This window comes from Camelus dromedarius, chromosome 4 (genome assembly GCF_036321535.1).
Source record: "Camelus dromedarius isolate mCamDro1 chromosome 4, mCamDro1.pat, whole genome shotgun sequence".
NCBI classification, from domain to species: domain Eukaryota; kingdom Metazoa; phylum Chordata; class Mammalia; order Artiodactyla; family Camelidae; genus Camelus; species Camelus dromedarius.
In genome coordinates this window covers 71,723,931-71,751,642 of record NC_087439.1, presented here as the reverse complement: position 1 = coordinate 71,751,642, position 27,712 = coordinate 71,723,931, and the positions used below count along the sequence as shown (strand labels likewise).

The 27,712-nt window shown below is 42.8% G+C and overlaps 2 protein-coding genes across 2 annotated transcripts in view; both read left to right on the top strand.

The window, feature by feature from the left end:
- LOC105099169 (aldehyde oxidase 4) overlaps nt 1-17,857 on the top strand; it is a 57,226-nt gene extending 39,369 nt beyond the window's left edge. The window contains exons 23-36 of the mRNA XM_064485418.1: nt 169-302; nt 1,528-1,615; nt 1,956-2,042; nt 2,227-2,418; nt 3,398-3,625; nt 5,957-6,052; nt 7,176-7,304; nt 11,123-11,197; nt 12,118-12,170; nt 12,632-12,746; nt 12,907-12,972; nt 14,789-14,974; nt 16,823-16,990; nt 17,804-17,857. Of these exons, the coding sequence (XP_064341488.1) occupies nt 169-302; nt 1,528-1,615; nt 1,956-2,042; nt 2,227-2,418; nt 3,398-3,625; nt 5,957-6,052; nt 7,176-7,304; nt 11,123-11,197; nt 12,118-12,170; nt 12,632-12,746; nt 12,907-12,972; nt 14,789-14,974; nt 16,823-16,990; nt 17,804-17,857 (1,671 nt within the window). The remainder of the gene's footprint in view (nt 1-168; nt 303-1,527; nt 1,616-1,955; nt 2,043-2,226; nt 2,419-3,397; nt 3,626-5,956; nt 6,053-7,175; nt 7,305-11,122; nt 11,198-12,117; nt 12,171-12,631; nt 12,747-12,906; nt 12,973-14,788; nt 14,975-16,822; nt 16,991-17,803) is intronic.
- A 9,491-nt stretch (nt 17,858-27,348) lies between these two features.
- LOC105099170 (aldehyde oxidase 2) overlaps nt 27,349-27,712 on the top strand; it is a 70,880-nt gene continuing 70,516 nt past the window's right edge. The window contains exon 1 of the mRNA XM_010991954.3: nt 27,349-27,402. Coding sequence (XP_010990256.1) covers nt 27,349-27,402 — 54 coding nt within the window. The remainder of the gene's footprint in view (nt 27,403-27,712) is intronic.

The following is a 27,712-nucleotide window of genomic DNA, read 5'->3' as shown; positions in this document are numbered from 1 at the left end:
ATGCTTAAAATATTCTAAAATCAGATTATGATGATGGTTGCACAGTTCTGTAAATGTTGTATTTGTTCAGTTACTGAATTTCTTTTACTAGGCAGAGGGGAAGTACATGAGTAAGGAAATAAACTATCAAACTGAACTTCTGTGGCTTTGGGGACTTACTTCTTGCAGGAATTTGTGGCTGCAGCACTAAACATTCCGAGGAGTAGAATTGGGTGTCACATGAAAAGAACTGGAGGAGCATTTGGGGGAAAAGTGACCAAGCCCGCTCTGCTAGGAGCTGTCAGTGCTGTGGCCGCCACCAAGTAAGAACAAGTCACAGTGCCTGCAGGGCAGATACTACCCACGTCCCCCTAGTCTTGGATCCCGGCTCTCATCCCGTTGGTCAGCCCTTTATTTCCAAAGGGTGTGGTTAGCATGTGGGTGAAATAACACTGGACCTGGAGCCAGAGAGCCTGTGTTCAAGCATTGCTCTGCCCACTCACTCACAAGGTCACCTTGGGCAAGACGCCTTAGTTTCTTCAGTTATAAAGTGGTGAAAGTAAGAGCTACCTGCTTCCCAAGATTGCTGTGTGAAATAAATGTAGCTACTGTAAATTTTGACTCATTGCATGCATAACTATGTACTACTTTTTCATGAGCTGCATTGATTTCACTCTTTAAAATGTTTATGTTTTAAATCACTAAGATAAATCAAGCTGAAGTTGGCTGAGTGGAGGGAGGGTCCAAACCACAACCTTACAAGGGACATATTTTGTCATGAAATAAACCAGGGTCTGTTGCTGCCTGGGAATGTTCTCTTAGCCCCTGCATCATCTGGATGGAATAACCAGACCCAGGAATAGCCATGATTTTTGTGAATGAACTTTGTAACTACCAAAGTTCACTAAGCATATTCAGGACAAACTTAGCTTAACCCAGGCTCCCACTACGAAAAGAAAGACTGTGAATGTTTTCACTCATTGGCACTTGCCAACAGTAGAAAAGATGGTCTAGTAAGTACAGATGTGCAGGCCCTGGGAGCATTCCTTCAGAAGTCAGAGGAGTCTCCACTGGACACTTCATGAAAGAAGAGTCTGAGTGTGGAGGAGCGACAGCTTGCTTGACAAAGCATTGGTTCTCAACCCTTTCAGCCTCTAAGTCCCTCTTATAACAAATATTTTAATTCCCCTTTCACTATCCTAATGCAAGATTCATAATATAATCTACTTACATACATAATTTTAAAATCATCATACAATGTTTTAATGTAATATAAAATAGAAATAAAAGGAAAGTAACATAACCATATAATGTATCATTTCAATATCTAAATTCTCAGATATGACTAAAGCAGAATGATTATAGTAATAAGGGCTTTTTTTTTTCCACATTTTAATGCCCCCACAAACTTCCAAAATGTTGTTTAAGGTATGTTATTACCACTACTGAAAACCACTAAACTAGATTATTTTAAGCCCCCTTCCCCTGTCTCAGAGTACCTACAACTTTCTGAAGCATCCAGCATACTAAGAGAGTCGTTTCCTGTAGGACCGGCCGCCCAATACGGTTTATTCTGGAACGTGGTGATGACATGTTGATAACTGCGGGCCGCCACCCACTTCTCGGAAAATACAAAGTGAGTAAAAGCAAAAACTTCAAGAAACTGCTTAAAACATTGTCCAGTGATAACCAACCAATAGTACTAAATACTATTAGTACATATAATAGGACAATTACTGAATTCCGTACCACTTGAAAGGGATATTTGGGTGCTGGGTAAAACTAACCAGAACATTGTTTTGGGATAATGGTCTACTTGAGCACCATCCTCAGTGTTCCTCTGGTGACTGTCACATCAAGGCATGTGCATGAGCAAGGAATGGATTGGCAAACTGTGATCAGGTGTTTGTGTACAGCACGGGCTGCTTGTAGAGGACTATTGAGGAGATGGTCTTACCTATTGTATCACTTTGCAGGTTGGGTTCATGAACAATGGTGTGATCAAAGCTGCTGATGTTGAATATTATATCAACGGTGGATGCACTCCTGATGAGTCTGAGTTGGTAAATAAGACCTATGCCTTTCCCATAGGTTACCAGTTGACCTGTATGTGTCACACTTTATTTGCATGCATATTTGGCATACAAATTAAATTCTGTGAAGGGTTCAAGTTAGAGATAAAATTTGGATAAGTGGTTTTGACTATTTGATAGATATGAAGTTTTGTTTTGTTTTGCCTTCATTCAGGTTATTGAGTTCGTTGTGCTGAAATCTGAAAATGCATATAATATTCCTAATTTCCGGTGCCGGGGTAGAGCGTGCAGAACAAATTTGCCATCCAACACTGCTTTTCGAGGATTTGGATTTCCCCAGGTCGCGGTGGTAGTCGAAACTTATATAACTGCTGTGGCATCTCAATGTAACTTACCCCCTGAACAGGTAGGTAATCCGTCAGAATGCCCTAAAAAATTTTTGACACCATTGGTTCAAATATATATTGAGCACCCACGTACAGCATTATGTCAGCTCCTAAGTAGATTCAAAGAAACAAAGTTCGTCATCTAAATATCAGCTCTTGCTGTGTAACAAGTCAGTCACAAAACTTAGTAAATTAAAATGACCAATAGCACTTCTGATTCTGTGGATCAGCTGGGTACCTCTTCTGATCTGGGCAAGCTCAGCTGGAGTTTCATGGTCTAAGATAGCTTCACTTGCACGCCTGGTGGTCACTGGGCTGATTGGTCTAGGGGGTATCTCAGCTGAGAAGGATCACATCCTCGAGTAGTCTAGCCCAGATTAGTCTTCATAGTGATTCAGAGAATTCCCAAGAGTGGTAAGAACATGGCAAGCCCTAATGCATAAGTACTTTTCAAGTCTCTGCCTATACTGTCCCATTGGCCAGACAAGTCACATGGCCAATCCCAGAGTTGGTGTGAAGGCATGCAAGGGCGTGAATAGAGAGAATGGAATGATTATGGCCATGTGTGCAAACATTCTGGCACAGTTCAAGATTTTGAGGAATTAATCTGAGAACAGTTAAGAATAAGGAAACACTGTGTAGGAGTTAAAGAATTTGGGGTCAGGAGAATTTTGTCTCAGCACTAACAAAACTTGTGAGAGTTCATAATAGTTGGGACCTACTCTTTCTCAGCGTTATTGTAAAGTTAACTGAGAGAATACCCTTAGCCCACAGCCTGGAGCATATGAAGTTTTCAATAGTAGTCTTTATTGTTATTATGATGATTGTTATCATCAAATTTATACATGTACACTTATACCTACATATTCATAGCCATTTAAATAGTTGTTTCTTATTTTAGAAAGATTTTCTTCATATCAAGGGTATAACAAAAATGCATGCCTCACATAGGAAATAAGTATATATCCTTTAAATCCATTTTATTTTCCTGTCTTTCAGGTTAAAGAAATAAACATGTATAAGAGAATTAGCAAAACAGCCTATAAGCAGACATTTAATCCAGAGCCCTTGAGAAGATGCTGGAAAGAATGTCTGGAGAAATCTTCATTCTCTGCTAGGAAATTGGCTGCTGAGGAATTTAACAAAAAGAATTACTGGAAGAAGAGGGGGCTTGCCGTGATCCCCATGAAATTTACCATTGGGATGCCCACAGCCTACTACAACCAGGTGGGGCTGAGCGGTATGTCTTCTCACCAAAAGCTCTTTTCCCCATGACGAGCTGTCTGAAAAAGGCAATCATGAGCAAGTAGGGATGTAGGAAAAAGAAACAGGGCAGCTTCCTATACCAAGAAACAAGGTGGATTTGGCAAGTGCTGGCGACCACAGGTGTCAGAGCAGACCTGATGCAACACAGTACCAGCGACCGCAGAAAGCAATCAACAGATAAAGTCGGGCTCAAGGGGGCCAAAGCCTTGGGCGGGGCCCAAACGCGAGTACTGGAGTATGTGGTCATTTTCAAATCCATGAGAGAATCGGGGGAAATAAGAAGATTCCTTTCTCTCTTTCCTAATTTCTTAGTGACAGCAGGTCATTTGAAGACAGAGATTTAAAAAAAAAAAGAGAGAGGGAGAGGGAGAGAGAACAAACAGAGCTACCCCATTCACACAGAAACTTGGAATTCCTATATTGAGGCTCATAACTACTGTGCCTCCTTCTTAATTTCACCTTAAACAGTTTTTCATGTCTTTTATTTTTTTGCTTTGAGCCTCATCAGTCTCTGAAATATTCTCATAACCAAACCCATGCAAAGGAAGGAATACAGGCTGCCTTCCTGGTGTGAATGAGGTGTGATCAGGCCGTCTCTTACAGAAATGACCCTGGATACATGCGCTTCCTCAGAGTCCACTAACCAGTGAGAAGGTGGGAAGGAAAGCCAGGGGAGTTTGGAGCAGGTGTTCAGTCTTTCCCTCTGGTAGTATTTCTTAAGCCAGAATAACATACAGACCCCCTTTAAAGGAAAAAAATTCTGGTGGCCTCTCAATGGTAGCTTAAATTATTTCTTTTTAAGTTTTTTTAACTGTAGGTAACCACAAAATAAAGAAGATGCTTCTTATAGCTCTTATGCCTTTATAAAACACAAACAAATTTGGAAATTAAATAAAAATAATACTATAAATGCCAGTAATATTCAAAATAGTAACAGTAACTTAAAGTGGTGGGTTATGCTGCTTTTCTGAAACTAAATCCTCACTTACAAAATACTGGTGGTTCTGGCTGCTGTTACACAAAGCATTTTGAAGTCATAATGTAAATCATAATGTAATTGTAAAGGTCTGTGTAGTGTGTGACGACTCGCTGCCCGACTTCTTGTCTCTAATATGCCCCATCAATCAAAGTAGGTTATAGTCATCGTCATAAAATCTGACGTGGGCTCTGAGAGCACGGGGCAGTACTTCTTGATACACGGTCATTTGTTGTTCTTGTTAGATTGTCATGAGGTGAAAACACAAATTTGAAAGTTCCTGTACAGAACTTGACGGTCCTGAGAATGCAGTTGCAGACCCAGGAGACCTGGCATAGCTAAGCTAGTTGACATTTTGAATGTGTGGTGACAGGGCACAGGGGTCCACACGAGGGTAGAGGTCCCAAGGGGTAGAGGCAGGATGCTGGGCCAAGTGCACGAGCAAATGACAGGGATTTCTGTAAAGAAAAATCCCAGTGGCCTGCAGAGCCCTGGACGTATCCCGGTGTCCTGCCTGCTGTCGTCCAAACCTGGAGCCACAGCACGGCCTGCAGACTCTTCCATCAGAACAGCCAGCCCGCGAGGGGCAGCAGTAGCTAGTTCGAGGGAGGCAGTGGGGCGTGGGTGTGGGGGATGCTGGGCTTGGGTCCTTAACCGCAAACCGGGCACCTGGGTTTGGCCAAGTCTCCTCCTGGGTAGGCTTCTACTCCCCTGCGTGCAAAGTGAAGAAGCTGGACTGAATCAGTATATCCCAAACCTGGCCAGTCATCAAAACCTCCTGGGAGTTTAAAAAAATGGGCATTTGAGCTCCAAGTCCAACCTACTCAACTGGAATTTCTAGAATGGTGTCCACAGCCCTCGCCCACCATGTTTCTGAAGGTCAGCAGCATTTGGAAACTATTAAAACAGCTCAGGTTTCTCCCAGCTCCTTTAGTATCCAGGGCAGGTTGTGCCTGGAAATTTACTTATACAGGTTCCATTTGTTTTAAAATTAATTTTCATCTTCCGGGAGGAAAGAATGATAGAGTTTTGTATAGATTGGGGCTTTGGAGAGGCAACTGCACAAGGCCTCCCAGAGGCAGGAGACTTGTAGGGGTGGAGATGAGTGACAATTCATGTCCCTGCATTGGTGGTTTTCACGTCTGGGGTTTATTGAAAGGGTTATCTGAGGCTACCTGTAATGGCTTTCTTCTCCAGTGTAAACAGTGAGAGCTTGGCTCATTGAAGCAAAGCTGTTCATCTGGTAACCTCAGCTAAACTCGCGGCAAGATTTGGCCACAGCAGTTTCCAAACTGGTGTTACAATTATACCCCCAGGGTGCTGCTCTAGTCCACATCTATCTCGATGGGTCTGTCTTGGTGATTCATGGTGGCTGTGAATTGGGACAAGGCCTTCACACCAAAATGATTCAGGTGAGATTTGGGTCCATTTCCTCCATTGTGGAAGAGTAAAGAACCAGACAGCCAGTTCAACGGCTTTTTCCTTTTTGAGCAGGAAAAATAACATAATACTAAATGCAGGTCAATTGAAAGACTAATTTTGATTTCAGAAACCCAAAAATGCAGCGCAGGGGAGGAAAGTGAGTATTAGAATTGAGGAGATGCGTTGTGTTATTCTTTCTGTATACTAACGAACCAAGTTCGTGGGTCTTCTGAAAAATGCGATCTCACTATTCAAAGATAAAATATTTTTCAGTTTTATAGCAACTTTTCAAAGCAATCCTGTGTGAATTAAAACTCTTCATTAGAAATGACTATATTTAATAGAATGAGAAATTATGTTCTTAGGGTTCACAGTCTGCTTTGAAACTCCACGACTGGTCCTTACGTGTGCTAATTCTAAGAAGGGTTTCTAATATTGTTGAAACAGCAAGAGATTCTTTGCAATAGGAAAATGTTCCCTCTTTTTAAAAATATTCAATAATAATTTGTTGAATGTGAAATTTGAATCAAAAATGGAGGCTGAGGGGGACAGGTGGGCAAAGCCTGGCTCTCAGTGAGAAACAGAAGATTTTTTTTTTAAGGAGAGAATATTATTTAATAGTGGGCTTGGAATTAGGAAATCATGAAAATCCACAGGGGCTTCTTCATATGCTTCTTTACAGTAAAACCCTTTTGCCTGAAAAATGCCCCACGAAGGAAACAAAATCTGCTAAATTGTCTGTAAACCACGAGGAGAAGGTGAAAATAAAACAATAAGAACAGGACTTCAATCTTGCCTGCATGTGTCGTACTAAACTAGATGTGACCACCATACTGCCACACGGCTCCTGTGAAACTGATATAAAAGAAAACACAGAAAGATTCTCTGATTGGCCATATGTCTCTGAAAAACAATGTGCCTCTGCACATTGCCATTAAAATCTTCAAACTCATATAAATCTACGTATAAAACCCAAGATGCTCTCTTAAATGTCTGTTACTATAGGACAGGCAGGTTTTATACTCCGTTCAAAAAAGAATTAAAAGGTTTTTAACTTGTGGGGAGGGAGAATTAGAGTCAATGAAATCAATATTTTTCTTGGGCTTCCGGCAGGTGGCGAGTCGAGAACTGAACATCCCCGAATCGTACATCCACCTGTCTGAGACGAGCACCATCACCGTGCCCAACGCTATCTTCACGGCCGGGTCGCTGGGGACAGACATCTACGGGAGGGCCGTGCAGGTGACTTTCCTTTCATTCCTTGTCACCCGATGACCACGCTAGAGGGGACCTTGTCTGGAGGGGAACATGAAACTGATGCCAAGAGGGGTCAAGCAGCTGGTTCTAGAACACTCAGCTAACCACCAGCAGAGCCAAGACTCCAAGTGGGTCCAGCTCCCTCTGTGGGCTTCTTCTTCCCTCCCTTCAATGAAATCTACGCCAGTTTTTCTAATCACTCTAAGATAACTTAAAATCCATCAGTCACTTTCATTGGCAGAAACCATCTCACTTAAGTAAATTAAATGTCCAGTCCAAAATTCCAAAATGTATTTCAAATTGCAGCGTCTCTGTTACTCACCAGCTCAGGCTTGTAGGAAAAACACGTGGGCTTGGCTTCTCTCCATTTCCCTCGCTGCACTTCCTCGCCTCCCAAGCCCACCTTCCTAGCCCGCATTTCTGATCTTTGTAAAGTCCAAGGAAGAGCAAGCACAAAGGTCAGAGGCATGATAGGTCTCACTTGGCTGGCATCAGTGTGATCTGGCCTGGTTACATCTGACTCCTTCCCTCGCAGATACCATGGTGAGCTCCTTAGAGAGTCCCTTCTGGGCAGCTCTGACCTGGGCAGTGCCTTTCCTATGGCTTTAACCACTTGTGAGGGGCCTCAGACCAACCTCAAGCCCCAGGCTACCTCCAGCCTCTTTCTACTGAGACACCTCCCCCCTTGCAGGAAGCCCTGATACATGGCGTCCTTTTAAAATCTAGAGATTAGAAGTTACCAGGAGCTGGGAGGCGGGGTAATGGGAGTTATTTTCTTAATGTTATAGAGTTTCTATTTGGAGTGATGACAAAGTATTGGAAATAGTAAGGATGGTTGCACACACCAAAAAATATACATAGGAATAATATTGTTTTAAAAAGTCGGTGGGTAAATTTCAACTTACAACATGAAAACTTCACTTAGGACAATGCGAATATTGCTAGGCCACCTTTGAGACAAAATAAAATTCTTTATCTGAAGTCTAAAAATGTAGGAAATCTCAAAGTGGAGCTTTCCCACTCCCTGGCTTCCATTGTCTGGTTTGGGCTGAGCTGTGTCCAGCAGATTCAGAGAGAGCCAGTTGGGAGGAAAGGAGGACAGTTTGTCACCTGACTGCCCTTCAGACCTTCTGCAGCTCTGCAGTGGGCTTCCATGGTGGGTTGATTACTAAGAACTTTAGAGGCTTATCGCTTCCCAAGGCTCTAGATTATTTGTCAGTCAACTATCATTTCAGATTTTCAAAGGAGCCATATGGCAGAAGCTGAGACATCATTGGCTGCAAAGATGACAGTGGCTCCAGCCTTGGGAGCCAAAGTCATTTATACAGGAGTAAAATCCCAAGTCATTTATACAGGAGTAAATCTGGGAAATGGCTGTAAAAGTGCCTGATAGAAAAATCCTGAATAAATTCAAATTAAAAGCAACAGTAAGTGGATTAGGTAAATCAATACACATTAGTACATTTATACAGAAATAGAGATTGACTAAGTATTAGATACCACAAAGCAAAGAAAGCAACAAGCAGAGAAATTTGACTTCATCTTGATCTCATCTTTCTTCCTAATTTTGTCTTAAAATGGAGCCATTAAATACAGAGAATTCAATGAATTAGGGGGAAAAATTACCCTAGGCGGCATCTGCACCATAGATTCTACCCAGAACACCTGCACCTTTGAAGATCATCCGTCAGTGAGAGGACAGCACTGCCCTCCAGACGACCCTCTAGTGCCCCAGGCTGCTTCAGGAAGCCTCCCACCTGTAGTCTTGTGTTCAGAGGCAGACGCCGTTCTGCAGGGACCCCAACTCAGAGGGTCCATATCGAGCTCTCTGAGTGACTTTGAAGTGCCTCTCCCCGGGCTTGGGGTGCAGAAAGCTCTCCCTCCCCCTCCTCCCCAAGAAGGTGGAGATCCCAGCGCACCGACAACCTTCTCCAACAAAATCCTCTCCCTGGTGCCAGCCTTTCAGTCCCTTCAGTGTCGACCCTTTGATACCACTGAGGTGGGCGAGGGACCGTGTGGCCACTCTCTGCATGACCTACCTAGGAGGTAGGGCATCTCCATTTGGAATGAGGGGCTATTTGCCAGCTACCGTAGAGTCTCATCCTTTTGGGTCCTAGGCTATAATAAGCCAGAAAAAAAAGGCCTTTAAAATCCTTCAATAAATAATGAATTATTAAATAGTAATAAGGAAGAAGAAAGAAAAGCAATGGCAGGTGCCATGAATCAAAATAAAGGAAGTTGTGGAAAGAGAAAGTGAGTGTTGGGGTGTCTATCTCAGGCAGCAGGAAAATCAGAGGAGGCACTGAGTAGGGGTCCCCGAGCCTGGTCCTGACGGCAGCCGGGAGGGAAGCCCTGTGGGAGCAAGGCCGGAGAAGAGGCGAGGGCGGCTGAGGGGTGAGGCTGGGTGTGCATGCTCACTGCTGATGCTGGATGAGGATAGAAGAGGGAACATTGCACTACTCTCTCTACTTCTGTGTATTTTGTAATTTTCTATAATGCAAAGGAAGCTGGAAAAATTAGCAACTGGCATTTGGAGCTTTTGGCATTTGTTTAGGGGGAGGCGTGAATCTCTCAAGGAATATAAGGTGAGAGAATCCTCCAGACAAAAAGAGGAGCTCAGGAGGTCACAGAATAATGGCAAGTGTCCTCTGCCATAGCTCACTCTCTTAAAGGGTTTCCTGTTGAGTGTAAAGTTATGCACAGGAGTATGCGGTCAGGGCACCATACAGGAACCACAGCTCACCTTTGGACAGGCGGGAACTCTTGTGACTGAGGTTGCCTAGATGTGGCACTCTTAATGAAGTCAGCATTGAGACTGAATGAGCCAGCAAAGACAGATTTATGAAAGTAAGGATCTCCCTAATACATGAGAAGCCAGAGGCTATTTCCCAAAGAAGGGATGATAGAAAGGAAGGAACAGAAACCAGGAGAGGGTGTGAGGGGTGTTCTGGGGCTGAGACGAATAACTAAGGGCACACATGTAAATAGATTTGTATTTGAATTAAGAGTGGAAACCAAACTGGGGCCCACTGACACCCAGGGGTCAGCAGGTGTAATCTCAGGGTCTAAGATTTCACCTCAATAATTTTTATTTTCGTTTCAATAATAATCTTTAAAAAATTAAAACAAGCACATTTTTCATCACTTTATAAGTGAAGTATTGCCATGAGACGTCTTTGCCCACATTTGGGACCAAGGCAAGAAGAAAAGAGTAGAGTCGGACTTGATACATAAGTGATGTTTTCTTGCCCAGTGAAGAGCAGGTGATGGCAAGGTAAAGTGCATATGAAAATCCTCAGCAATTTAATTAGAAGAGTAGAGAGAAAATTGATCCATCAGCCGACATGCACTAAGCACCCAACTCTACAGTGTGTGCCTCAGTAGTGTTCCCCACATTCCAAGCAGCAATTTAGTTTCAGAAAAACAACATCAATCCACTAAATCAGTGTTACTTTGAATTTTATTGCTATATAGATTGATTTGCATGTTCTGTCATTTTATTTGTGCTTTAGAGTTACAAAACAACGATAAAGGAACTCTAAGGAGACTCTAGCTTTATGTTAATATGTGTTTAAACAATAGTATAATAAAATAATTTTAAGCCAACACTGCAGGATCCACAAAGATATTTGTTTCCCCCAGAGGGGTTCCATTCATTACTCAAGTTTACAAGACACTGCCCAGAGGACTAAGAAGCAAATTCACAAAACTGGCAGTCTACATTTGAATTGATTTAAATATTTACCATTTTGCTATCCCCTGTGCTTTTTATTTCTAATGTCATTTCAAATACTTATTTTTAGAATGCCTGCCAAATCCTAATGGCTCGTCTTCAGCCGGTCATCAGGAAAAACCCTAAGGGAACATGGGAGGAATGGGTGAGTGTCATCCCTGCCAGGGAAAGGCAGACTCACTGAGATGGGTCAAATCCTGAGTGCATGGACTGATCCGGGTGCCCATTCAAGAAGCAAAGCACTTACCAACATTTACTTCTGCTTTTTCCGAAAAAGTAAAAAGAGATGTCTGTGGTCATTGGAACATGGCCTTATTTCAGAGCCTAATTTCTCACGGAGCATGAAAACAGCACAGGCTCCAAAGTAAAACACCCCCCTAGCATTGCTGCCCCTGCTCTGTCACTGCTGGCTCTGAGGGACAACTACCCACTCTGTGCCTCTCTGGTCCTTGGTTTTCTCACCAGACTGATGGAGATAATAGCAGTCCTGATATCAAAGGATTACTCCATTTTTAATAATAATTATCATCGTTATTATTATTACTACCATTCGTATTATCATTCCCAGCCCTACCCAGTGTACTCCAGCAGGGAAGCTGACATAACATACTGAGACAGCCAGTTGAATTATCTGGGGAAAAGCCAATTGAATTATTTGGTAAAAATACACGCTTATATACATGCACGCATATACACACGTACGTATGTGTGTATACATCTGCATATACATATATTATACATACCTGTGTTCACACCTAATGTACATAAGTACATGAATGTGGCCTAGCCAGTTTTCTAATTTAAAAAACCAAAAAGGATGAAAAAAATAATAAACTTTATACTGCAATCTCAAAAAACAGAGGGTCCCAGAGCACAGCTAGCAGCTGCCTGGAAACACCTTGCTTGAAAAGCGTGACCGGTGGCTTGTACAGGCATAAGTCTGGCTCGAGGAGAATGTGGGTGCAGAACTTGGTGCAAACAAGAGAAGGCAAGCCCCTCACGGAAGGCCTTTTTCATTACTTTCCCCAAACTTAACATTTCTTTGTAACCAATCATCTCTTTCAGATTGCAAAAGCCTTCACAGAATCCATCAGTCTCTCAGCTACTGGATATTTCAAGTAAAAGACGTTTTTACTTTGGTTTAGATTACACTTAGGCAGGGCTGGTGTGGGCTCACCAGTCTGAAGAGATGCCGGGAGAGCAGTGCAGCTCCGCTGGGCCGGTGCTAACCCTCGGTCCTGGGTCATGCGGTGGGGAGGCAGGGATCGGAGAGGGCCAGGGACTTCTTGCGGCTACAGCTGTTTACGAGCCAGGAGGGACACCATAGCCACTGACAGACTCTCTGACCCACCCCAGGCACTGCGTGCTGCAGGGCAGGGGTCAGACACCAGTGGGCCTTCTTCCCTTGTGCACGGTGGTTCTCTTGCGATTCTGATCACCATGCCCCCCTGCAGGAGAAGCGGAGCAATGTCTCCAGCCGTGGGGTGGGTGCTCTGTGCAGGGACCCAGGGTACAGCAGGCAGTCAGTCCACAAGTGGGGAAAGTGCCTTTTCTTTTCATTCCTGATTTCTCTTCTCAGAGGCTACCAGACAAATATGGACTGGGAGAAGGAGGAAGGTGACGCTTACCCGTATTACGTTTATGGCGCAGCCTGTTCTGAGGTTGAAGTCGACTGTCTGACGGGGGCTCATAAGGTGAACAGCGACATTTGTGTTCACCCTCACAAATACTGTGTTCTACACTGTAAACCAGCTGATCTTCCCTGTGGAAGAGCCAGGGCCAGATAAGTAATTTTAGTAAAGGTTGACTTTAAGTAAATAATATCTTCCATTGTATATTTTTCTTTCGGTGCAGCTCCTTAGGACTGATATCTTCATGGATGCTGCTTTCAGCATAAACCCAGCCCTGGACATTGGACAGGTGCGTGATACCAGAACCACCCCCACGGGGGCTTTCGGTGGGTTCCCTTCAGACTGTTATTTCCCAGAGTCCTCTAAGTGCTGTTTACACCTGGTGCAAGTATTCTGCAATATATAATGTATATTACACACACATATTGGAAGAAGAGGCAAGAAAAATTTAACAGCAGTTGTCTTTGCATGGCAGGAATATGTGCGATTTATCCTGCTTTATAATTCTCAGTGCTTTCTAATTTTTCTTCAGTGAATATTAATATGTTCAGAATTAGGGAACATTATATAAATATACAGTAACAAAGTTACAACAATATTCATATTAATATTGAATTTAAATAGACCACAATGTGGAGAAATACAAGGGAAAAAGAAGTGTTTAAACAGTTTTTCCCCTCTTACTGAATTTCTGATTTTTATCTCACAAAAAAATAAAATTAACACAGCCAAAGTCTTTTTAAATTTCGAGTTAAAACTTTTCCAGCTGTCAGTGTAGCTTTGCTCTTTTTCTAGCCTGTTACTCACAGTGGGTTCCTACAGCCAGCTGCATCAGCCCATCGCAGACTTACACAACCAGCGCCAGAGGGTCAGCTGGTGCTCAGTCCACATCTGACTAGCAATCTGGACTGGCTGAGCAGCTTGGCATCAACCCAACAGACCTGCGGTGCTTTCCTGTGCCAATGGCCTCCCGCTGTCCTAAGTCCTAGGAGACTGGTCTATCTAGACAGCTTGATGTGCTTTATAAGGAACAGATGGGCCCCTCGGTATTTCTCAAAATGTGGTCCTCAAATTCTGCAACAGAAGCACCTTTAGTGTTTATTGGAAATGAGTATTCCTGGCCCACCCAGGCCCAGACTTGCTCCATCATAACTTTTCTAGGCTGGGACTTGGAATCTGCACATTTAACCTGCCCCTGAAATTCATCGCAAGCCTGTAAGGTTTGAGAACCACAGCTAGCCCCAGGTCCTGTCTCCCCTCCCCCCTTCTTTCCCCTCCTCCCAGCTCATTCCTGCCTCTTTATTGTTTAAGCAGAGGCAGAAAAGGAGATGTCATGATCAGGAAAATTCTACATTTGTCCCATGGGAAAAGGAAAGAAAACCAAAAGTGGATTAGACTGGACTCTTGCAATTTGATCTTTTCCTTTACAGACAAGCATTTGGAAATATCCAAACTTATCATTTAAATTTGTTTGCCTTATTATTTAATTTTATATTTCAATAAAATGCAAACTATAACTCTCCTTCAATTTTTTTAACCTCTAGGCAGACACCCTTTTTAAACGAGACCCTCTTTTTCCTAAGAGCATAATCGTTTATAAATAGAACACAACATGGCTTCTAATAAAAAATATTTAATTTAATAATATTCCAGCCCACCTTGTTTAACATTGATCTACTCTGTAGTAATTTATAAAGGAAAGTAATGAAAGCTAGAAATTATAATAAATACAGTTTCCTGGCTCCATTTATTCTAGTTCATGTTTCTTTAATGTTATCTTCTTTTTTTATCTAATTCAACAGACATTGAGAATTCATGTTCCAGGCACCATGCTAAGAACAGAATATGGGAAGGCCAGGCCTCAGTGTACTTATAAACTAGCCAGAGAGAGTGAAGCAAGAGCAAGGGCAAGAGAGTAGACGGGGGACACTCCCTCAGAGCCACCACGATGGGGGAGTGCGTTCAAGATGCAGTGAGCCTGGAAGTGGCAGTTTCTAAATCCACCCAGGGGTGGTGGGAGGACCCAAAAGGCTCCATTTTCAGTCGCCCTGGAATACTTATTCAACCAATATTATATATTTATCAGCTGAAATTTTTGCCTGCAGGTTGAAGGAGCATTTATCCAAGGCATGGGACTATACACCATAGAAGAACTGAAATACTCCCCAGAGGGTGTGCTTTATTCTCGGAGTCCAGATGACTACAAAATTCCCACCGTCACTGAAATCCCCGAAGAGTTCCACGTCACTTTGGTGCGTTCCCGAAATCCCATCGCCATCTATTCATCCAAGGTAAGAGCTCAGGACGTCTGCATTAGTCTGCTAGGGCCGCCGTAACAAAACACTGCAGTGGGGCTGCTTAAACAGCAGAGATATGTTTTCTCACAGTCCTGGAGGCTGGAAGTCTGAGATGAGACCTCATTTCTTTTGAAGCCTCTCTTTGGCTTGCAGATGGCCACCGTCACACCGCGTCCCCATGTGATCCTGTGTGTGCTCAAGCCTGATGTCTCTGTGTGTCCTAACATTTTTTTCCTCATAAGGACACTGGTCATGTTGGATTGGAGCCTACCCTAAAGACCTCATTTCCACTCAGTTACCTCTTTAAAGACCTTATCTCCAAATACGGTCACACTCTGAGGTGCTGAGGGCCAGGACTTCAACATATGAATTTGAAGGGCACAATCCAGGCCATAAAACCTACTCCTTTAAGAAATAGTGAAATAGTCCCCTGAATTTGTTTACTCCTTGGAATTGCAAATCCCAAAAGGAGAAGAGAAAAGCAATCATTCACTGACTTCAGAAGCCCAAGTAAGGTCTTCACTTGGGAGATTATGAAACAACTTTAAATCAAACAAGAAGGGTCAAGGAGGAGTCACACATCTTGGGTCATTAGGCTGAGTGCCATCATGAAACAAAAATGAAGCTGGAGGCAGATTTCACTGGCCCAGAGCCTTCTCTTCTGCAACCTTCCCATGTCCTCCGGACTCAATTCTTTATTTCTCATGCTGCCTGTCCCCACACCATCCCCAAGTCAGAATGGACTTTCACACACGTTTCTCACTGATCATTTATTCTGAGGTGTTAATGGCCACTGATACAAGAGGTGTTGATCCCATGCTGGGCTCTCACTGGCCCATAAAGACTTTATGGCAAAGCTTCTATAACAACACAACTTTTCCAACTTAAGTTCTATTCTGAGCCACATCTACCCAGACAGATGGCAACTTGAACCTCAGGATTTCAGAGAATTTTCTCTCTTTCTTAGGAGTAGGTCAAGGTTGGGAGGAAGGTGAGATTTCCTGTCTGAATGGCTTCTCTCTCCACTTCTGCACCAGGCTTTGGCCAGGGAGTCTCTAAAGACTATCCTGACACAGGGCACGACCCTGCCTCTTGGGGTCTGGCCACCTCTCTGCTCTCACCCAATCCTCCTCTCCTCAGAGGAGACCCCTCCTTCCACCAGCTCCACCTAGTGATAACCCCAGCCTAGGAGAGCCAAGTACACAAACTACGTGGGCCCTTTGTCCCATCTCTCCACTAAGGCCCTGGACCCAGATCAAGAGCCAGACTACTCTGAATAAAGAAAGAAGGAAAAGCAGTACAAAGGAGCACTGCTGAACTGTTCAAAATATAATGCCACAACACTGTTCATTCAAAAGCACCCAGCACACATCAGGGAACATCAGGGAAGTTAACATACGTGAAAACTTCAACAGTTCACCCTCCAGAGCCAACCACCTCACTGTCTTTCAAGCTCAGCTACAAAGATTGTGGTTGTTTTGTTGGTTTTGAGTTAAATGCAAATGATCTGGAGCCCAAGTTGGAGTATCCTAGTGGGCACTGAGGGTTTCTGTCTCCAGGACTTTACCTGGGGTGTGGGCGGGGGTGGGCCCAGGGACAGGAGCTGCTATCCTGATGTCCTGGGGCATTTTCTTGAGCTACTCTGAGGAAGACTCCCACACATGGCATGGGCATGAGGGGGATTTGATTCTGGTAATTCTGATGCATTCCACTCGGAGGGTTATAAAGCCAGGAGAGATGAGTGTGTGTGTGTGTGTGTGTGTATGAGCATGTATGTGTATGAACACAAATCAGTCCTAAAAGAACCACGAGTTTCTGACAGTCTTTCACCCTCCTTCGCAGGGGTTGGGTGAGGCTGGAATGTTCATGGGATCCTCCGTGTTGTTCGCCATATATGATGCAGTGGCCGCTGCCCGCAGAGAGAGGGGGCTGACCAAGACCTTCACCCTGCACAGTCCAGCAACTCCTGAGTTGATTAGGATGACTTGTGTGGATCAGTTTACCGACATGGTAAGGCTGTTGTAACCACCCCTTACGTAGCCTGTCAGGTTCTTAGTATGGATTTGATAACCATGAAAAAATTACAGTGCAGCTCCATCTTTTCCAATGAAAATTCTCATTCTGCCTCCACTTGCTACTTCCTATATGCTTCAAACTGCAAACACAACCACAAAGTAAGTGCCCCTCTTCAATTGATGGTTTAATTGTTTCAGACCCCAAAGAAAAGCACACTTAATTGAGCCAGTGCTCAGAGCAAGCAGGCATGGTAGGTTACTTCTTTAAACTTTTTGTCAAGATAGAGTTGATGTGCTATTTTAATTAACTCAATCACTAAATTAGATTAAATAGATATCTGAGATGGTCAATTATTCAGAAAGTATTGTTAAGCAAACTAATAAAAACAATTTAAAAGAAAATATCAAGTTTCTAAGCACACTTTGATATGCCTTGTACTCACACACTATGGAACACAGTTCAATATTCCAGCTGCTAAAAATATATCTAGAACTATCATCAGAGACTATTCTTATATTGAACTGAGTACTGCAGCCCTAAATGAGTCTCTGGCATAAAATTAGATTGCACTTTATGCCTCCAAAATTACAGCGCTTCTGGGTAAGATGCATCTTGTCCCAAACTTAAGAAGTTTATGAGGATAAGGAGATTTATGACTCAAAGATTGAAAGAAAAATTAAAATTGTATAATAGTGATGAGAATAAAATGGATATTGACTTACTGTTTTTTAAAAAACAATTTTTCTTCTGAATCACTTTTCTCATATGACTACATTTTATTAATAACTTTCTTTTGATCTTTTTTAGATTCCCAGGGATGATGCTTCAACATTTACACCTTGGTCCATCCGTGTGTCTTAATCCTATATTTTCCTCAGAAAATGAATGAATACAAGATTGATCTTAAAATTTTCAAACCCGAGCAACATATAGGTTGCCCCCAATTGTCATGGATAATTCTAGCATCTTTTAATTATTCTCTGTGGTTTAAGTCATTGCATGATTATGTTTTAGGATGCACATTTTCCCCAAAAGGTATAAAGAAGCTTAGACTCAAAAATTCTTCCTTTCATTTGCATTATCCTGAAGATCTACAGCATTAAGGTTTTAAAATATGGCGGAGTTTCATTACCTTGGAACAACTCAAGGGAGGCTGCTTGTACTTTGTTCCACAGAAATCTGCTTACCTTCAAACCGTCCACCCCGAAAACTCTCGGGATTGCATTCCCCAAAGCCAGTGGTGTGCTGGTAATAACCAGCTCCCCTGGAAAAATCCATGACTTATAGTGTTTGACAGTTTCCATGGAGTAAATACTCTCACACTGGCCAACTCCAAGCCACTGACGTGAGGTCTCTGAACGTAGAGTTGGAAGAGATGCTCGAAATCAGCCCTCATGGTCCCCAGCACTGCAAGCCCACCACGACCCTAGGGTTCCTGCCGCTTCTGTGCAGCCTGTTCAGATGAGGCTTAGAGAAGTAAACCATCCAGAGCCTCCAGCTGGTCCTCATCTGCCATGAGCCACACACTTGGTACAGCGTCTTCCCTGTCTGGGAAACCACACAGAGTGAAACAACTATCTGAAATCACTCTGGTGTCCCTTGCTTTGCTCAATGTCTGAAGGGTAAAATCAGTACCACCCTCCTTTTGCCACATCAAAGGGACACAAACTCCTCAGGCTTCTTTTCCAGTTATTTCCTAGCTATTTTACATCGCATTTTCTCAGGGGAAGGCAGTCTTACACCAGAGAGGATGTTCAGGCCCCTGTAAGCTTTAAAAACACAAATAAACTAAATCATTTGTTGAGATCTGTGTGCTAGATATTAAAGCTCTATATCGATTAATAATAATTTTGTGGTGGAAGAATAAGTGTGTAGCCGTTGTTTATGTGTGTGTGAAAGATTGGAAGAAGAGAAGCCTGGGAGTAGAAAGGAAAGGCCTCTTTCCCAAGGAAGGGCTCACCAGTCAATGTCTCTTATTCTAAGAGAAATGTGTGTGTGTGTGTGTGTGTGTGTGTGTGTTTACATATATCTTTAAATGTCTGTTTAAATATCTTTAAATGTTTAGATTGCCTGGAACCCAGGCCACAAAAACTCTATGCCAGACAGAACAGTAAAAATAGGGTATATTTTTCTAGCAGTAAAATAGGAAGACACATTAATCACAAACATAAATTAATTTTAAAAGTATTATGCTTCATAGACTGTGTAGGCAGGGCCTCTGATAACAGAAGTTGAATTTTCACTAAATAAGTCTGATCACTTCAGTAGTATTTCATTAACTTGGACAATTGGGGTTAGAGAAGAATTTATAATAATAGTACATTTTAGGAATAACAAGTTTCAAACATAAGATTGCTATTCTAATGCCTTTAAAATTTGACAATTTATAGTGTCTTGTATTATAAACCTAACCTATATTACTAATTTAGATAAATATTTGTTATTGTCTGTTTAATTTTAAATGTTACTACAGTAATAGTTGTGCTACAAGTGTAAGAGATGATCTTTTTATTTTGAGGGGAGGTAATTAGGTTTTAATTAATTTATTTATTTCCAGTAGAGGTACTGGAAATTGAACCCAGGACTTTGTGCATGCTAAGCACACACTCTACCACTGAGATGCTCTTTTTAACCAGTGGACCCAGTAAATGGCCAAGCACCCTTTTGATAATAAAAGCAGGTGGTCATTATTAATTCTGGGCACAACTGTGCTTGTTACTCATAGAAACTTACCCTTACTGTTTAATTGTGGGCTCAATAAAAGTTTGTCAGAAGAGAAATAACATGTGGCAGGTGCTACCCTTGCTGTAGTTTGTCCTTTCAACTTAAAGGATCCACAAGGTCTAGGCTGTTACTTCTCCCAGACCAAAAGTTTATGACAGAACAGTTTTGCACCTTCTTAGAAAACACTGGAGAAACGGAGTTGAGCTAACAGTGGTGGAGAGGAATTTGATTTCCATTCGGTATCTTGACCCTGCAGACACGTGCATGCGCTTGGGTTCTAGATATGGGTGGGGTTGTGGGGTGTCAAAAAGAGGGAGAGGTCAAAGGGGACAGGAAAGCTTGGATATCTATGTTGTTTCTTTCAAGGGAAAGTCTTTAACTTCTCCACACCTGATATTTTCCATGATGTAAACTGGCCATATTCTTCATGCTGTCAGAGCACGGGGTATCACAGGTTGAGTCTTCTGGGAGCAGGTGCTGAGACAGAGTTTAAGGAGCAAGATGTTTCTTAGGGATCAACATCTGATAAGGAAAGGTTGAAGAAGCAGAACTGGGCTGAGGGGGAAGTCAAACTGCGATGCCAGTCCCAGCGCCCCTTCCTGAAGCATCAGGAACCCAACGGGGAGCCCTGGAGCCAGCATTGCCCCACCGAGTTGTCCCGCTCAGGCTGGAATGTGTACCCCTATGTGACTCAGTCCCCCACGGGCCTGCCCCCGGAAAAGCTTGACCTTGAAGAAGGAGGCTCCTCTGCCCCACGACAGACTCCGAGGGCACTGACAACTGGAGACCATATGCTGACAGCCCTGGGTGGGTGGGTGGGGGCAAGTCCCTCCTCCAGCGGGAACTGCGGCAGCTCACCTCCAGTCTCCCGCGGAGATCTATCCAAGCGATCCTTCCTGACTGGTGCATTTACTAATATGCAGATCTTACATGGTATAAATAACAATTCACACTGTTATACACTGGGTGAACTGCCGTTATAGAAAAGAATGATTTTACAGTCAAAGAAATTCACAATTTACATATATATAAGTAACATTTTAATATTTTAAGTCAGCACTGGCCCCAGAAATCCCATGTTATATGTTTGCTGTATGCTTTCCTTCCTTGTTCAAATGAATTTGATTAAATTCAGTTATCAGCACACTGTGTGCCAGATGCTGTTATGAATTACAAATAAAACCTCAGGAAAAAAGCCTCTTACCTGAGTTTTATTATCTGGATTTGATAACTAGGTCAAGAGAGTTGATTTGTTCTGAATAAATAAGTGACTGTGTAGAAGTGTTCCGGAAGATAAGATTTTCTTCAGAGCTCTAGAACTCTGGGCCTGGGATGACATATGTAAGGATATAAGAAGTATTATAAGAAAGCACAAATTTATCCCCAGAAGTCATGGAAATGACTTACAAGTGTTCATTGTAGTATTTTATATCCAACCTTTCCCAAAAATTATAGTCAAAGAACTTTGCTCCTCAGATCAATCAGTTAATTCACTTGCTAGGGAATACACCATAAGATACTACCTCTTTGTCATTTATTAAATTCACATATATACTGGGATCTATTTTTAGATTCTTTCATCAGTTCCACTACTTGTTCTATCCTTATATGAACAACCTAGCAATTTGAGACCATGGCAAGTTCTCCCTCATTGTTATTTTTCACATTCCTCTTAGTGATTTGGTCTTCCCCTAAAAACCTAGGTACGATTCTAATTTGAACTGTATTAAATTTATTTATTAATTTTGAGACTCTACTATATTGACTTTGCATCTAAGACCATTATATGTCTTTCCACTTGTGTAGATTTTGTTTCATGTGTAGATCCTATACTTTTTAAATTTTTTAGTTGAATTCATTTTTAAATATTCTATGTCTTGAAACTACTGTGAATGGAAATTTTTCTACTTTCATTTTTGTGTGTATTTACATAGTAAGAAAAACTATTATTTTTTCAATATTTATGTTACATCCAATAACTACATCTAGTTTTCTTATCTTCCAATGTTTATATCAACTTATGCGTGTTATTTCAGTTTTCCGTTATTTAACTACATCTGTTATAACCTCCAAGGCAAAGTTATCCAGTTATGGAAAGAAAGGGCATCCCTACCTAATCCCTGACAATAACCAAAATTTTTTTTGCCTGCAATATTATTATTATTATATATTAATTATTGGTTTTTGTAAATACTCTTATTAGTTTCTTCCTGTTCTGATTTAGAGGTTTTCTTAGGAATGGCTGCTGAATTTTATAAAGTAACTTAACATCACCTATTGATTTGATTAGTTGTCATTCTTTATTTTCTTGATGTAACAAACTAAGTTAAGTTTTAAAGTCTGATAAATTTCTGATATTGAACCACATTTGTGTTTCAGAAACAAACCTTACTTGGTGTATTATCTCTTGATACACTGCTGGATTCTATTTGGTAGCATTTTATTTAGAATTTTTATATCTATGTTCCACAATTTTTTGTACTGTCTGTGTTGGGTTTTGCTATCAAATTTTTACTAGGTTTATAAGATGAACTGGGGAGAATTTCCACTGTAAATGACCTGGGAGTGTGTAGATAGCATTGGCATTACCTTAATGATTACATAAAACTCATCTGTAAATTCATTTGTTCAGGTGCTTTGTTCAGTGATAGAGCGTTCATCTTTTCCATTCTCACCCACAATAAGTTGTCTTGTTGTTTACATTTGGCTGTTATCTCTTTGACCCAACTATATTTCATCTTTATCACTTTAAATATGTTTCTTATATAATACATATCTAGGTTTTGGGCGTTTTTCTGATCTAATCTAGTAGTCATTATTTTTAAGGGGTAAGATTTCTTCTATTTCTATATCTTGTAATTATTTAAAATTTTTAATTTTCTATCTAGTTATATATAATATATAACAAATTATATAATATATGTTATATATTACTATAATTTAGACTTCCTCTCCTCATTTCCTTTCTTATTGGGTTGGTCCTGTTTGATCCTTCTCCTCAGGTGAGATGGTCTGTTATCCTGGTGGGAAGAGGGTGCTTAGCTCCAGCGACAGGGTCTCCATCGCCCTTCTCTCCTCTCCAAAACCTGCAGCTGCTGGTCTCCTGCCCTCTAGCGTCCACTGCGGCAGCGACAAGTTTGATGCCCAGCTGTCTTTTTCTTTCTTTCCCTCCTCAGAGTTCAAAAATGATGTCAGGTGATGTCAGATGGGTGTCCTCTGTCTTCAGCCCAGTCTGGAACTTGAGGAGCAATTCTAATCTCTAGAATCAGATATCCCTTCAGGTCAAAGTGTCTTCAAGTGTGTAACGGTTGCTTCTCCTTTGTCTATGCCGTTTGCTCCTTTCGCTGTCCCATTCTCCATGCTTTATCTCTTGCATCTAGGCTCCAAGTCTCTTACTTTGCCTTTCATGATTGCTGCTTCTGTATGGCTTTACTCTGTGCTTCGATATGTATACTGCACTTTGTTTTCTCAGTCACTAATCTGGGCTTCCCTGTCTCTCCCAAGCTGGTGGGGGTTGGCAGCACTCCTTGGTGTCCCCTTGCTTGTAGACACGTGACTCCAATCTGCCTCCAACTACTGAATTGATTGTTAGTTGGTTGATTGGTTATTTTCCTTGAGAAATTCCTGGGGGTGGGGGTTGCCTTAGTCCACGGGGGCCTGTAACAAAATACCACAGACTCGGTAGCTTATAAACAACAAACATTTATTTCCTTTTTTTGATTCTTATTTTTTTATTGAAGTGTAGTCGATTTACAACACAAACATTTATTTCTTATAGTTCTGGAGACCAGAAGTCTCAGGCCAAGGCAGCAGAACTTTTCCTCCACGTCCCACCAGCACCCTAAAGGACCACCTCTCCTCCAGATTCACAGATTTCAAGGTGCGGATTTCCAAGCTCTCCCCTAGCCTGGAAGCCCTCCTGCACACAGTCCCAGGCCTCGCTGGTGCCCAGCTTCCTGAAAGCCCCACAGCTGCCTGGCTCAGCAGAGGCTGGAAGATTAGAGCTGGGAGAGGAAGGGAAGGGGCCTCACAGTCAAAGAAGTTGAGAATGGAGGGTCTAGAATGTAGACATGTAATGACCAACCCAAGGTCATTTAATGACCAACGCAGGGGTTGTAAAAAGTGTCCATTGTCAGTCTGTGAGCCTGTGTTCGTCTTTGAATTTTGAAGAACTCACAACAGAAGGCAGCACCCCGGGGACACAGAAGTGGTGGCCAGCGCTTTTCCATCTACATCAGCGGGCCAGACTTGTTACAGTTTTTTTCCAGAAATAGGTTTGTTTAAGTTGTTGGGGAGGACAGTGTCATTTCCAATATTAATTCTTTAATTGGGTAACAGGAATTCTTTGATGTAACTCATAAGACCCTTTTTTTTTAATAACAAACATATAAGCACCTGGGTCAATATATGTGGCATTTCTCTCATTCATAAGAACAATCCATTTAAAGGTGAAGAAATTCAATCTTCTCTTTTCATTATTTTTTTTTTAAAAACAGTGGTTGCTTTTTTCCCATTGTCTTAAATAAGATCTTAGAATCAGAAAAAGTTGGCAGAGACAGCCGCCTACTTTCATACCATGAACAACCTTTGCTCACTCAGCAGTGAGTGATTTTTAGACTCAGTTCCCTGGAGCCCTGGAGGTTTCAGAAGGAGGGAAAACCAGAGGGCGTCAGGCCTCACTCCAGTCCTCTGGGCTAAGCCATGACCTTTTATTAAATTTGTTTGCATTTCACAAGATATCATACAAACAAAAGTTTCCCTGGCTGAAACAAGTTTGAAAAACACTTCTTTAAAGTCATTCAAGGTCAGTTTCCCAGCAATTAATGTATTTGGTTCCCTAATCCAAAGTATTTATATCCTCCAACTCTAATCCCATAATCCGACCTTGGTGCTCTAATACTGATCTTCTACATTAAATGCTCGTGCTTTACGTGGACGCTGAAGGACTTATTCCTGTAAACATTTTGAAACACCATGATTCATGCTTTTCATTGCCAACGTCTGTGCTCCTGTAAATGGGAATCGTGTTCTTTGTGCTCACTTGCTGCTCTGTTTTAAAGGACAGCAAGAGATGGTGAAAAGACTGTGGACCCTTAAAAACAACCGCTGAATCGGTTTTGCCCTACGTGGAAGCAGCCGGGAGAAGGACTGGGTCTCCCCACCCCCGCCACTTTCCCTCCTCCCCAGCCTGCCTCCCATCCATTCCCAGTTCTCTCAGGATCAGCCCCTAGTCACCTTACAAGCCTAGATGCCTCTTCCTTGGGGCGGCTTTCTCCGGTCCCTCTCCCCAAACAAAGATAATTTCCCTGTTCTGTGCTTCTCACAATGGTAAATATTTAATTACATATTAATTGTCTCTCTTACTAACCATAAACTCCTTGGAGATACGGTTTTCCACTGTGCCTCTACCGCTTAGCATGGAGCCTGGCACAAGACAGATGCCTAATAACAACTGAGCAAGTGAATGAATGATCACTGATGCCTCCACATTTAAAGTATTGCAGGTAACCCTTCAAGCGTCCATTAACCCCTGCAATGATCAAGTTGTCATTCAGGCTGAATATGGTGGAGAATACAACTAGCTATTTAACCTTCAGGAGTGTATTCCCTAACTGAGAAAAAGGAGAAGAAAACATAGAAAAGACAGCCAACAATTATTGGTAGATTGGAGACTAGTTTCCTGGTTCTTGGTTCATGGAATGAAAAGTAAAGAAGCAATTGATTGGATCTGCAGATGCTTTTGAAATTGAGAGAAAGGAGAGAAGGGAGGTTTGATGCTACTTTTTGATGGTAGATAAAGAAGAGGGGAGGTTTATAACTGAATCTGCTGTACACCTGAAACCAACACTGTAAATCAACTACACTTCAATAAAAAATTTTTTAAAAAGCAAAGAAAAGGGTAGGGTAGGAAGTGACTGTGGGACAGGCGTAGGGTAGCTACCATTGCAGACATGGAAGAGCCTTCTTAAGTCACTTAGCCAGTTCTCATTGGGTATTTACTCTGTGGTCGGCATCACTCCCCAGAAAGCTCATGGGGTTTTGCTAAGTGCAGTGGGGGCCACTGGAAGGTTCCAAGGAGAGAAATGCCAGGTTTAAGCAGAAGAATGACGATGAGAGGATAGTTTGTTTAGATCGGGAGATTTTTCTGAAGAGCAGGACAGTCTGAGGCCAGAAACAGGGACAGGTCATGGAGGGCTTTGCACCTGGGGTGAGGAGTTTGGACCTTGTGCTCCAGGCCTCGGAGGGCTGCTGGGGGTACTTTTAACAAAAGCATCAAAGAGTGTCAAGATCAAAAAGGCTGACCTGAAGGTCCTATCTAATTCACAGTGTGACCTCCAACTTCTCTCATGACCCTGTTGTGGATTTATTCAACAACATTTTAACACGTGTGAGACACCATGTACACACCCAGATGAAGGCACGTGGGTGTAAACACTTGTCTCTGTGGGTGTAGGAAGCAGCCGTCCAGGACCCAGGAATTAGGACCATAAAGAGTTGGCAGCTTCCAACTCCATTTGATCAGGAGTGTTTTCTGCAACAGCCCTGCGGGGAGGGATTCTGCTGTCACACCTGGACCAAGCGGGAAAGAGGCTCTTCCTCAGTCAGCCAGGTCAGGAGGGCGCCAGGTCGTGGTCGTCTCTGACCTGAGGCGTTGCCGCCCAGGGAGTTCACCTTAAGGCAAGGGGCTGACTGCTGACAGGGTGCCAGGAAGTGCTGGTGATCAGAGAGGTCTTGTCTCTCCTGAAACCAGACCACATGGGCAGCTGCCTTCACCCACCTGGGAAGCCAGCCCTGGACATTACAGATACCCAACTGGAGAGCTTCGAACAGATCAAAAATGAGATTTTTTAAATTAATGCATCTATCTATACACTTACAGGTGTTTCAAGCCAGGGGAGCTTGGTTCTAATTCCCATTTTGCCGCTTACTATCTTTGTGACCCTGAGCTACTGATCTCACCTACCTGAGCCCCTGTTTACTTATCTGTGAAGTGGTTGACTTGACTAGATCACAGTTTTCCAGTGGAATAATCCCATGGGCAGGGGGAAGTGCGAAGGGCATCGAGGGGCTAGGTGGATGCAACACCCCCACCTCCACTGCAGGGCACAGACCAGATTATCCATACGATTTCCACAAGGAAACATCTCTGCAGATAGAATCAGAGAAACACTGGGAAGAGCAAGAGTTCTCAGAAAGCACACCGCTAGCTCTCTTTGAGAAGGAGGAAGTCCATCCAGGACATATTCCTGGGGCCAAGGCAGTGTGCAGAGTGGGTTTAAGTTTAGAAGGTTGCTTATGGTTTTCACACTGAAGCCCTGTAGCTTCCGACGATGCAGGAAGGGGTGTGGGCCATTCACCGAGCAAGCTTCGAAGCCGAGATTGGTGGGAGGCAAAGTGAGACACGAGGAGGAGGCCGGGCCACTCAGGTGCCCTAGACTTAAAAGGCCACGAAGCAAGGGAGTCTCCATCTGCTGTCCTGCTCTCTGGGGCGCCAAGCTGTCTGCCTCCCTGTCACACAGGGAGAGATTTCAGTTGCTTGGACCTAAATCCTTTCTGCTCATTCCCGCGGCTGGTGCCAAGGAGCATTTCCACCCAGAGCTGTAAGGCGAAACTTATTTACAGGGGCAATGCCTTGCCCATCGAGATCGGATGAGTTGGTTTTCTTTGTGAATGGGAGGAAGGTAAGTGTGTTGGGTGTTACTACCATGGTTTGCAGAGACAACAGGAAACTTCTAGTACACTTGTGGCCCGTTTGTGTTGAGACCCCTCCAGTCAGGGACAAGAAGCCAGGGACCGGGAACCAGGCTTATTTGTCCTGTCCTCCACTCAGCTGGGGCTCGGCCTCTGGGAATGCGGGGAGGAACTAAAGCATTGGGGTTAATCAAGGTGCTTCGGTGTCAGACAGCCTTGGTTCCAATCCAGCTCTTCTGGTTACTGTATGATGTTCTGCAAGTTACTTCATCTCCCTGAGCCTCAGAACACACATCTTTA